This window comes from Sylvia atricapilla, chromosome 16, assembly GCF_009819655.1.
Source record: "Sylvia atricapilla isolate bSylAtr1 chromosome 16, bSylAtr1.pri, whole genome shotgun sequence".
Lineage (NCBI taxonomy): Eukaryota > Metazoa > Chordata > Aves > Passeriformes > Sylviidae > Sylvia > Sylvia atricapilla.
Window position 1 is genome coordinate 109,758 of NC_089155.1, and position 12,410 is coordinate 122,167.

General features: G+C 51.7%; 1 protein-coding gene across 1 annotated transcript; it reads right to left on the reverse strand.

The window, feature by feature from the left end:
• Positions 1-4,438: 4,438 nt before the first annotated feature.
• On the reverse strand, positions 4,439-6,389 carry FSIP2 (fibrous sheath interacting protein 2). The gene is made up of 3 exons (XM_066330468.1): positions 6,251-6,389; positions 5,263-5,421; positions 4,439-4,920 (listed from the first exon to the last, which is right to left on the reverse strand). The coding sequence occupies exons 1-3, from the start codon at positions 6,344-6,346 to the stop codon at positions 4,672-4,674; spliced, it is 504 nt and encodes a 167-aa protein (XP_066186565.1). The 5' UTR covers positions 6,347-6,389; the 3' UTR covers positions 4,439-4,671.
• Between the last annotated feature and the right edge of the window lie 6,021 nt (positions 6,390-12,410).

Below are 12,410 nucleotides of genomic sequence, written 5' to 3' on the forward strand. Positions count from 1 at the left end.
GGCAATCAAGGACCCACTGCATGACTCATAGGATGATATCATCCCATTGTGAGATGCTCTGCCCAGGGGGAGGAGCCAAGCATTCCCACATGGATAAAATCTGGGATTTGGGACAGCACAGGGAGCCCTTAACCACTGGATTCCCAGAGGACAAGAGTTAAAGGACCTTTCTACAGGATCACTGCTTCAACAAGACCACTTCTACCTTGGACTGCTGCCACCATCCTCACTGGGTGTCAGGTTGCGTTCTGACTCTGTCAGTGGTCCTTTGTACTACTGGTTTTTGGTTTGTTTTTTTTTTTCCTCCCCCTATTAAATTGTGTTTCTGACTTAGAATGTCTCATTGGTTTTGCTTTCAAACCAGTACAAGAAGCAGTCTTGGAAAATGGAGCCAGCAGAGATTGGTCCAGGTCAGGCACAGGGGGGAAGATTTGGAGGAAATTTGTTGTTTTAGTCTTATAGTTAGCAAGAGAACAACAGAAGCCAAATTTTGAAACTTCAAAGCTTTAGTGCAAATATAATAAAAACAGGGCCTGAAAGAGACTGGTAGAGCTGCTTGTCAAATCTTTTTCATTCTATTGCCTCTATATCGAAACAATTTATGAGTTTGGTTGTAGAGGAATGGCTAGCTGCGAGAGGTCACATAGACCCTGCAGCTGCATAAGCATCAGGATGCATGGTCAGCCCTTATCTATATAGGCAGAGGCACTGTGGCCTTGAGGGTAGCTGCGACAACAGGATGGGAAAGCAGAAGTTTGGAAAACAGCTAACCACAGGAATGCAGAGGTGGAAATTAGTTAGTGCTTTTCTAACGTAATCAATAGTGAGCTTGCTTTTAGTAATATGCGTGAGCTTATTAGATGTGCTATAAATTGTGTAAACTTTTCTAAATAAACTGAGTCTTGCTGATTAGTCGTATCGATTGCGGCATTTCTCCCGCCAACCGCAACATTTGGTATTAAAGAAACTCAGATTTTTATTATTTTTAGAGATAGCAGTTTTACTCAAGATTGAGTCCTTCTCAAGTATGGCCAGCAGGTCTTGCTCAGATTCATGGATACTGATATGATTCTGCTCTGATTGAAAATGGGCAGGACATATTGTGTTCGAAGAAACTCCAATCTGAAGGTGACTTTGAAGACATGAGCAAGAGAACTTGACTAACAGCAACCTGCCTGTATAAGTGAGTCTGTTCCGGGAACTATGAGAGATAAAATAATGTTTTTCTTCAGCTATTTTTTCATCCATAAGAATGTACACTTATGTTACATTGGCAAAGATGTAGCTAGTACAGGGCTAAGCCGTGTGAGCACGGGGTGGAAGGAAAAGTACAGTGAACAAATGCTTGTCACTAGGAGAGAAATGGGAGAGGAAAGGAAGTGTTAGTTTGAGCACAGTAGGCGGTTAGAAAGAATGTGAGTTATTCAGAACCCAGCCAGTGGGAAAGGGGACAGGGACCCCCACCAGCTGGGGAAGGACATAAAAATATGTGCATTTTAGGGGGTGGTGTGCCTCCTCAGTGAGACACACCCAGTTCAGCTGACTCATTCATATTAACAAATAGTTTTATTTTTATGTCCTTGTTCAGTGTTATCAGTGACTGTGTATTTCTTACAGAACAGAACACATCAAATTGTCTGAAAGCAGCAAAGTTGCAACAAAACTGTGCAAACTTAGCAAGTGTTTCTTGTGCCTAATTTTGCTTGCTTGAGAACATCTTCCCTGTAACACCTTCAGGGCAGGGCTAGCAGCCACACCCTGGCCTGACAGTCCCAAAGCTCCCTAGGCTGCGATGGAGGGCTGATGATACCACCAGGGTCCTGCTCCCACAGAATCCCAGGATGGGTCAGGCTGGAAAGGACCACAGTGGCTCATCAGGTCCATCTTCCCTGCTCAACAAGGGTCATCCCAGAGCATGTGGCACAGGATTATGCCCAGACAGTTTTGGAATATCTCCAGTAAGGAAGACTTCATACCCTCTCTGGGCAATCTGTTCCTGTGCTCAGTCTCCACACAGGAAAGAATTTCTTCTTCATGTTCAGGTGGAACTCCTGGTTAAGAGTTTCTGCCCGTTGCCTCTTGCCCCATTGCTGGGCACTGCCCAGCAGGGCCTGGCTCCAGCCTCTTGGCACCTCTTTCTCAATATTCACACATTTTGATGAGGTAAATGTGGGAGATGTGTGTCTTGAGGGGCCCTGGGCTGCAGCCAGAGGTGAGGCAAGGCAGTCTGGCAGGAGCAGGACCTGTGTGAGGAGCAGGACCTGTGTGAGGCCCTGCCCAGCCCCCGAGGGAGCAGTGCCCTCAGAGGCACCACGCTCTGTCTCCGCTCTGGAGTTGCGGCAGGGCTGGGACTGCTGTGGCTCCCCCCAGGGCCCCATCTGCAGCCTGAGGTGGAGATGGAACAAGCCTGGCCAGGCACAGACGGGCTGCTGGGCAGGCTCCAAGGCCTTCCTGTGGGCAGGCCAAGCCCCAGTGGCGAGAGCCGCTGTCTTCCTGAGGTCCCCAGCTGCTCCTTATCACCTAGGGAAAGGACAGGCCCTTGATGGCAGCTGTGCTCTTGTGTCCAGGCTTCCAGCCCATTTAACCCCTCTGCAGTGGCGCCATTCCACCAGCTGTGCCAGACCAGCCCTTGCTCACCGACCACCACTGCTGAGCAGCTGCATTACTCTATCCCAAGGGGATGTGGGTTGGCCTTTCCAGTCCTGGACAGGGTGTGAAAAAAAGGAGAAAACTCAGAACAAACTTCGGGCCTCCACCTTTTCTCTGCCTCCCTCCTCTGGACAGGCAAGACCCGAAGGTGGCAGAGCTGCACACACTGCTGTCGAATCCCAGCACTGTGACAGCAAGTGCTCGTGCAGAGCTTCTGGGGCAGCTCGGTCTGAGGAGAAAGGGCCCTACAAAAAGGATCACTAGACAAAGACATAACTGTCCTTCACATGAGGTGAAACCCAAGCTGCCTCCAATGGGACGTGTCCCTCCACTTGCCCGACAGCAAAGCTTGCTGTACAAGACAAAAATGCTGGCTACTCCTTGCCTCCCTAGCTCAGATTCCCTGTAAAATTGGCTGAGGCTGTAGAAGGGAAGAGGATGGGACAGGTTACAGCAGACAAAATGAGCAGATGCAAACAATTGGCATGGTTTGGAGGAAGCATAAGCAAGGCTTTAGGAATAAAGTCTTTATTGACAGAACAAGGGTGTGAGGTTTGCCATCTAGTAGAAGCCCTACAGCTCTCCTGCCACACACCTCACTCACCTCAGACGAACTTTGCATGCACTGATCTACGCCGTGCTCCAGCCTGGGCAGGGGGCTTTGGATCCTCTGGAGGGATGGGCTGTTGGGAAAACTTTGGATCCTCTGGAGGGACAGACTGTTGGGAAAACTTTGGATCCATGGAGGGGAGAGTGTTCTCATCAGCACAGCTCTCCTCTCCGCCTTGGGATGTGGCTGGATTTGAAATAGGTTCTTGAAAATTCTGTCTGAGGGTTGGTGCAGGCCCATGCTGACCAACCTGGTCCAACAGAGACTGAACGATTCGAGTTGCCATGATCCTTATATCCAAAGTCTTGCCTGAGGTTGCTGGATTCCTTCTTCTCACCAAGCTCTCCTTCACCACTGCAGGATTCTTGGACTCCATGGTTTTGGGATAGCAAGTCCCTTCTGCATGGAGCTGTCTCCCTAAGGCAGGCAGCTTTACTCCTGTGTTTGCTTCCTGGCTCTGTTCTTCAGATTCTCCAAGGAATCTTAGTTGCATCCGTCTGTTGGAGACCTTACCCTTGGGAAGCTCCGGGATCTCAGTGCACTCGCAGCTGGAGTCTCCTTCAAACTGAGAAGCCACCATAGATTTCAAGAGGCAGCGAACATTCTTAACAACTTGTCTGGTGAGTTTGTCAAGGCAAGCATTTATATGTGCTCTGTCTGTTTCAGCGTCTTTAGATTTGTCTATTCGAATGGCTCTTCCATCAACAGGCTTCTCCTTCCGCCCGGCTGCCCTCCCTGGCTTAGAAACTTTGGACTCCAGATGATTCCCCAAGATCTCCAACACTTTCACTACAAGCTCTTTGGCCACCATTTCCATTTCTTGACGGTGGTCTAGAGATGTCTCTGTTCTCACACAGCCACTAAAAACTATCCCTCTGATCCTCCGGGCAGTCCTCCTTAAAAAGTTGACATAGTGTTCTCGAGGAACCCTGAGCCTCCCGAAGACTTCATGCACAACAGTTTCAACCAGGTCTTGGAGTTTCTCAGCTTCTGCAGCAGTCAGCTGCTCAAAGACAGCTTTAAAGAAGCCATCAGCAGTGTTGTTCATCTTCCTCTGGGAGTCAGCAGCAGTGCCCAGCTCAGCTCTGGAGTAGGTCTGGCCCCTGTCCAAAGCTATTTTCCCTCTTCTCAATTTTCCTGACATCAGGGGGGTCTCTTTGCTTCTCTGTGGATGTGGAAAAGAAGGTTTCTGAGGCTGCAGCCACCGCTCTGCCTGGCAGGAAGTGTCAGTGGTTCCTGGCAGTTTGGGACTATCCTTTAATTTGGCCAGAGGTGGCAGGAGCCCTTCCTGAGAGGTGACACCAGCTTGTGGCTCATGTTGCTCAGCTCCTCCATGCTGAGGCTTCCTGCAGGCCCAGGCCAGCACTCTGCTTCAGCCAGGCCATGAGGGCAGGAGAGAAGGGCTTCCCTCATCACTGTGTGTGCCTGCACATGGCCCTGCTGCCCGTGCCCAGCTCAGCCCCCTGCGCTGGCTCAGCTCCCAGCCGTGGAGTCCTTTCCTCACTGCAGAGCCCGGCCCAGCAGCACAGCCCTGCACAGTCCCGTGCCCCTGAACACAACGTTTTGCCTACCTCTTGCTGCCCCAAGATCTTCTCTATCTGCAGCTTGATCCTAGTTAGGTAGTGCCTGTAGTCATTGAACTCCTTCGCAGTGCAAACCACCTATGGAGGGATGAGGGCAGAATCCCCCAAGTCCTGTCAAGCCATGCAGACAGCCTTCCCAAAAACAGCCCAACCCCAGTGGGAGGGGAGCTGCCCCTAAGCCCTACCCCATACCCTGGTGTTGGAGGCACTGATGTCCCCCTGGCCAGGGCTGAACTGCAGTGTGGGGCAGGCTGAGAAGGGCAGGACTGGGGCTTGCCAGGGGGATGCTGGTGCTGCTTCTGCTCCCAGGGACACCAGTGCACAGCCCTGCCCTCTGACAGCAGCAGGCAGCTGCAGCAAGGGCTGTGGGAGCCCCGCTTGAAGAGGGCTGCTCTTGATCAGCCTGATATCCAAACCTACCTTGTTGTCCAAGGTGATGACGCCCTGTCTCTTCAGCATCCGCAGGATGTCCTTGCGCTTGTGGTAGTCCCGAAGGTGGGGGTCATGCAGGCAGTTGTATTGCAGGCTCATACAACGGATGTAGGGATCATCAAAATTGAAAGGACATGGCCCATGAAGCTGTAAGAGACATTTCCCAGAGTATGAAGGAGGCAGGAGAGAGCAGCAAAGAAGTTCCATGTGGTACTTGTGAAAAGAGCAAGGTACTTTGAAGATCAGCACTCTTCTCCATCCTTCTGAAGGCACAGAGGTCCTCACAGAAGGACTGTGGGGCCACGCTGGGCCTGGCTGGGCTCTGATGGGATGGGCTGAGGGAGAGAAGACAAACCCCAGCAGAGACTCCACCAGCAAATAGACACCTTAGGCCCCCAGGAAGAACTGCTGACCCAACCACAAATGAACCTTCCAACTGAAAAGGTCAAATGCAGCCAGGTGATAATGGATGAAACCAGTGTCCTTGGGTTAGGCAGGCACAAGGGCTGTGTTGGCTGCCTTTGCCTCTGGCAAGTCTCTGCCTTGGGAACGTGCAGTGCAAGCTGGAGGAGGAGGACAGTGTGTGCATTCCTCAACCAGGGAAACCCAAGCTCTTCCAAATATGCCAACAGAACAAGCAGGAGAAGGTTGGAGTTTCTCTCAAAGGTCCACCAGAGCTTGGCTCAACACAGCAGGATGAGCTGGAGGGGCTCATTGCCCTGGCACCCAGACAAACACAGCCTCCTGCTGCAGGCAGGGACCTGGCCACACACATGTACAGTGCCAAAAACCAGTGAAGAGACTGGCAAGTGCTTCTCTGTGTTCCAGGGAGCCTGGAGCTTCCCTCTGCTGCCCAGCCCTGCCTGACTTGTGGCCACCTCCTCTGACTGTGGCAGAAGAGGTGGCCACAAGAACTGTGCATGATGGGGACCCCATGAAAGAGGAGAGTATTTCTGCTCTCTTTTACTTCCTTTACCTTTTCCCCCAGCTTTCCCCTGCAGAAGACAGTGTTGGACTTGGGCTTCACATAGATCTTGACTCCGAGTGGGAGGTTCAGCAGGTGAGAATCCATCCACCTGGTGGCTCAGTCTCCCAGGTGTGGAGTTCTGGGGCTGAGCTAGGAAGACACAGAAACTCAGGCAGTAGCCGAATAAGCCTCCAGCACAGCAGGTGCAAGAGCAGGAGTTGAGGGTCCTGAGGGTCCTTAGGCCCTAGAGCAGACCCCCAAGGCCCAGCCTCACCAACTGAGCTCTATCAGCCCACTGCTCTCCTCCCCCTAATTCCCAATGCAATCAGCAGTGCTTCTGCTTTTGGCAGGACACCAGCACTGAGATGGAGCTCCACAGCTCCTTCCAAGAGCTCTTGTGGTGCTGTGATCCCACACTGACTCCTCGTGCTCCAGAGGTGTCCCAGTGATGGGCCATTGTTACATCACAGTGATGTCCCATCACCACATTGTCACATCACTGAGCTGACATTGAGTCACATGGAAACTGCCCACCACATCTAGGAGGGAGGGGGTCCCACCTGGGGGCCCCTTTGGACACCCCTGTGGGACCCCCTCTGTGTGACCTGGCTGTGAGAGCTCCTGTCCACAGGCCCCTTCCCCCTCTCCTGTTCTGTCATTCTGTGAGGCAAAATGTCCTCACCAGCAGGAAGGAACGTGAGGAATTGCCACTCAAAACATGCACAGTTTGGGCTCTGCTTTCCCTCCTTTCTCTTTTTAGACCTTCTTCCCTGTCATGGCCAAGCAGCCACAATGGGGGAAATTGCAGCAAACTGGATATTTGGCCCATCCCTGGCAACATGAGATTCCTTGGTCATGTTTTGAGAAAGAGAAGAGAAGCATGGGCTAAGTCCTCTTCTCTCCTTTCCTCAGTCTCCCCTTCAGCCCAGACACCTCTCTGCCACCTTCCCAGTCTCCCCTGCCCTGATTTCTGCTGCTCCTTGTTATGAATATTTCGATTAAGGAATCAAATCATATAAAAGGGTTAGCTCAGATCATAGGTAGAAAATTGTGAAAGATAAGGTATAGAAATACCAGAAGTGCTTTGTATGCAATGTGTAACTGTAGAAACCTCCCCAGGAAGTTAGTGGACTGTTCTATGGAGGTCATGCTCATGAGTAATGTTGCTTGGAAACACACTACCCTTCCCATTTTGATTTTAATATAAAGGATTCCAATCAGTAGGCCTCAGGGGGGATGATCAATGATTGCTTTAGAATAAGAATATTGATGAAGTTACTAACTACTAGAACCAATCAATGTAAAGGTTAAATTTAAGAGCAAGTATAGTATGCACAGTATGTAAAAGAATGTACATAATTGATTCAGCAGAAAAGGTATATAAAATGGATGGGGTTGGTTTGTTAAGTAGAACATGTTTCCAGAGGAGTTATCCCCCTGATATAAAGAAGCACCTGAATAAAGAAGCATCTGCTTATTCACATCAAATTGGTATTGAATAAGGGGTTTTTTGCCCCATTTGTTGACACTCTCATTTCCTACCCCTTCTTGGCTGGATTTGGTGACGTCTCCAGTGCCCGTTCCTCCAGCCCGTCTGGTTCCTTGGGGCAGCTTTTACACTGCGGAGCCCTGCTGGCCTCGATCATTGCACAAAAGGCAAGAGACAGGCAGAGCAGTCTGGTGGACGTGCAGTGGCTGATGACCACGGGGCTCTTGGGAAACAGCGAGGGGCACATCCCAGGGACAGTGTTCCTCTCTTCCCAAAGCAGTTTCTGGCACACGCTCCAGCTGCAGCTCTTCTCCAGATTCTTGTATTTCAAGTCCAAAATCCCCTTAATTAGGGTTTTTTTCCTTTTCCAAGTCTTGTGCCAGTTTGAAAGATGAAGAGAACTTGCAGCTTCAGTCTTAAAAGGTGTTTATTCATTTTCTTATCTTAAAGTCCGCACACCACCCTACACCAGGCTTAACGCGGTGGAAAATACTGCTGCCAAGAACACGAGACCTGGCCTCCAAGGTCTCTTAAAGATTTCTAATCCAATTAACTTTTCAAATATACTATATTTACAAATTTGTACCGATAATTACCACCAATTCTAGACACGCAATTTTCTGCATCACCTACATTCTACCAATGTGTTTGTGCTGCTGTCACAGCACAAGATGGAGTAGGAAGAAGAACTTAGGACACCGCCCAAAATTCTCCTTCCTGCCTCTATATACTTCCATGCTAAAAACCCAAAAACCTACAAATTTTCACCCTGTGACATATTAAACTGTTGTAAAGAGTGAAGACATGATTTATTGGAGGGTGAGCAATTCCAGACTGAGCCCTGTTGGCCTCTGTGACGCAGGAAAAATTCCCTTCTGACATTAAGGTGTTCCGGGCAATAATGAGGTTTGATATGCAGAATTGTAGCTCTGATACTTTAACCACCTTAAGACAGAGATTGTTTACATACTTTGTGTGACCTGTCAACTAAGTTCTGAATGTATAAAAGTCATTGCTGTAAAGGCAAGAGCGACACGATAACCACTAACCCACATTGGTTCAGATGTGTCATCTGCTCTGTCCAGCCTGCTATTAATTAGGGACCCTTTGTTACACTAAACTATTATCTAATTTAAAATTTTGTTGTTCTCATTTCATCTATTTGTGTTGGCAGTTTTTTCCAAAGGCAATGTTTTCCTGGGGTCCCGGCAGGGGTCTCAGAGCCCCCAAGGCAATTTGAGGGGTTTTCCTTGTGTCCTGGACTCCAACACCAGCTTGGCAAGAGCTGGAGCAGCATCGGCTGCACCCCAGCTTCCCTGTGCCATGTGTCCTGCTCAGCCACTGGGGCCGTGAGCCCTGCAGCATTCACACACACCCACACCTGGGGCAGTGCTCAGGCAGCTGCAGCAGCTCCAGCCTGAGGTCCTGGGAGGCCGAGTAGGAGGCCCTGTGTGCAGTTCCTTGGCAGCTGCAGAGCACAGCTGCCGAGGAATACACCTGGGCAGGTAGCTCGGGGTGCAGCTGCACTGCCAGCTCCAGGCTGAGCTCTGGCTGGCAGGAGCCCAAGGCAAGAGCCCATGACCTGCTGACCCTTGGCAGGACAAAGAGCCTGGGGGTCTGTGGCACAGACAGGCCAGTGGCCACTCAGAGACAGGGCAGATGCCAAGCCTCAGGAGGAAGAGATGAGACTTTGCTGTGCTTGCACTGTGAAGGTGTAACAGCCCAGGGGTTCAAGGGCCCTCCCTGGAGGCTCTGGTTTGAGCTGTTTCTGTGTTCCCGTGCTGTGAATAAATTGTTTTGTGGAACGAGATGTGTGAGACTGTGCTGTGGGAAACCTGGTCTGACTGTGTGAGAGTGAGGAGAGTCAATGGGGGCACCCTTTGGCTCAGCTGAGCCACCCACTGCAAAGGGGATTGGGTCCCAGCAGGAACAGTCTGGTGGTGGGAGTGTGACTGCCAGAGTGCCTCCGGGATGCTGATATAGGGAAGTTTCTGTAACGACAGGGCTGCCTGAACGCTGGAGCAGAGCCCATGCCGTGCACCTGGTGGGCTCTGCCTGTAAGAAACCTTCCTAGGTGCATCAGAGTGCAGTGGGCACGGGAAGGCAGCTATAGAAAAGGAAGAAGTTTAAAGCACAGCCCCCAGTTTTTCAGACCTCTCTACGCGCCCATCCTCTTGGACTTGACTTGAGGGTTTGGGTAGGTGCAGAACATTGGGAAAGGGAAGGCAAGGCAAAGGCAAGGTCACGCTGTAAGATTTCTCATTACTTGGTCCTCACAGGAGAAAAGCCTAAAGGTGTAATTATTGACAATTCCCACTGGATGGCTCCCGAAACCCAGCGGGGACGGCAATGCTGAGCACAGCCGGTAGATGGGATTCAGCTCCAGCCGTTCTCTCGTACCACAGCCCAGTGTTACCAACAACAACAGAACGATAACCTTAGCCCAGAGCCGGGGAGGATGAACATTCCCATGGGACCATACACACCAGGAAGGGTTTTATAAAGTGCACCTGAGTGCAAGGGCAAGAACTCCAAGAACAAACTGTGATCCACAGCTATCAAATAAATACAAGAGATGCTTACAACAATTTTTTTTCAACATGCTCTGCTCAGATCTATTGTTATCTGAACTCTTTGTGCCCCAGTTGAGCACCAATAAGGACTGAGGTGGTTTAACCCCAGCCAGGAACTCAGTCCCATGCAGTCACTCGCTGCTCTGGTGGGATGGGGTAAAACTGCAGGTTGACACAACAGTTTAATAACTAAAACACAAACATATTTATATTACTGGTTTTACTCCTCCTACTTTGACCAGCGAAGAGGAAAGAGAATGGAATAAAACCCAAGAGAAACCAGCAATGCCCAACAGTTGCTCACAACCCACTGGCCAATGCCCCAGCCATCCCCCAGCAGTGATCGGTGGCTCCTGGCCAACCCTCTCCCAGTTTCTGTACTGGGAAAGAAGTTGTGGTCCAGAATTTCCCTCTGGCCAGTTTGGGTCTGCCACCCTCGGTGCCAGAGCATGGGACACAGAAAAGTCCTTGACCTGGAGCCAGCTCGACGGGGCTCTAAGTCAGTGTGTTACCAACACTGTTCTCACTCTGAATCCCAAACACAGCGCTGGAGCAGCTTCTGGGCAGAAAATTCTCTCTCCCAGTCAAAACCAAGACACCCAGCAGCCCCCGAACCCCCCTCCCTGGGAGCCCTGACCAGCAGTCCCCACCTCTCTCAGTCACCCTTCAGTTCTCCCCACCATCCCCTGAGACCCTCACCCCACCAACAGCTCCCTGTGACCCCCAGAATGCCCCAGCCATGCCCTGTGTCCCCCCACAAACCCCCAGTGACACCCCCCAGACCCACTCACGTGTTTGGCTGCTTGAGGGCCATGATGGGCACTGCGGGGAGACCCCTGCCCACTGTCCGGAGCTGCTGCTGCTGTCCACTGCCCAGTGCCTAGTGCCCACTGCCCAGTTCTGCCCCCCTGCACTGAAGCCCTGGCACTTCCTTGGCCCAGCAGCTTCAATTCCCTGCTGTGCTCACAGGAAATGTGGCTTTTTATCTCTGGAAACAGCAGCTGCAGAGGAGCAGGAAGATATACATGGGTGGTGAGGGGACCATGGCTACGGGGCAGGCACATGGGGATATGCTTACAGGCCCAGGGGCATCAGGCCATAGCCAGGGTGATGCAGCTATGGGGACTACCTGGCAGTAAGAGTATGGCCATGGTGGGGGATGCAGGTGAGGGATGTGCTGTTTCCCCTCTTGTGGATTCACATGCCCCAGGGGCATGGCTGGGATGTTCTGGGGGTCACAGGGGACTGTTGGTGGGGTGGGGGGGCTCAGGGGGTGGTGGGGAGAACTGAAGGGTGATGTACGGAGCCACTTGGCCCACGTGATGGGCGGGATTTTTCTCTTCTTCCCTGGTTTGGAGAGGTGGGGACCATTTTCACCTCTGCCTGAGCCAGTTGGTGGCTTCACAGAAATCCTGGTGCTCCTGGCACCACGTCAAAGCCCTCTGCACCTTCTCATTCCCTCTCCTGTCCCCACAGAGCTCCGTCTGCCCAGACCCGAGCTCTCTGTCCTGCCTGGGCACAAGGTGACTGCTGGAGCTGACGTGATGTTCCGTTGCACCTCCGCACGCCCCAGCACCGGCTGTTTCCTGTACCTGGAGGGCCAGACCCGAGCCCAGCTGCTCTCAAAGGAACAAGGTGACTACAACCTCTCCCACGTGCAGAAAGGTGATAGCGGCCGCTACAGCTGCCAGTGCTACACCATGAATGCCTCGAGAGATTGGTCTGCTGTCAGCAACACCCTGGACGTGGTGGTGAGAGGTGAGACATCGCCCAGCCACATCCTCCTCTACTCTTCCTCCCTGCAATCTGTCACATCCTGGGGGCAGGAGGGGGGAGGGGCAGGCTAGAAAAGGGGATTTAAGGCAGGAAAGCAGCTGTAAGAAGGGTTCCAGCTGTGAAACAGAGGGTTCCAGCTTCCTTCAGCTGTGTTTGAGAGTGGCCAGCTTCTCAGAGACCCTATGGATGACCTAGAGACACAGGATTGCTGAGCTGACAGGTGGGGATAACAGTCAGAGGACACCTCTCCCTGCACTGGCCAAGAAATCTGATGGCTGCATCCCCAGCAGCATGGGCAGCACGAGAGGGAGGGAATTCAGCTGCTGGTGGA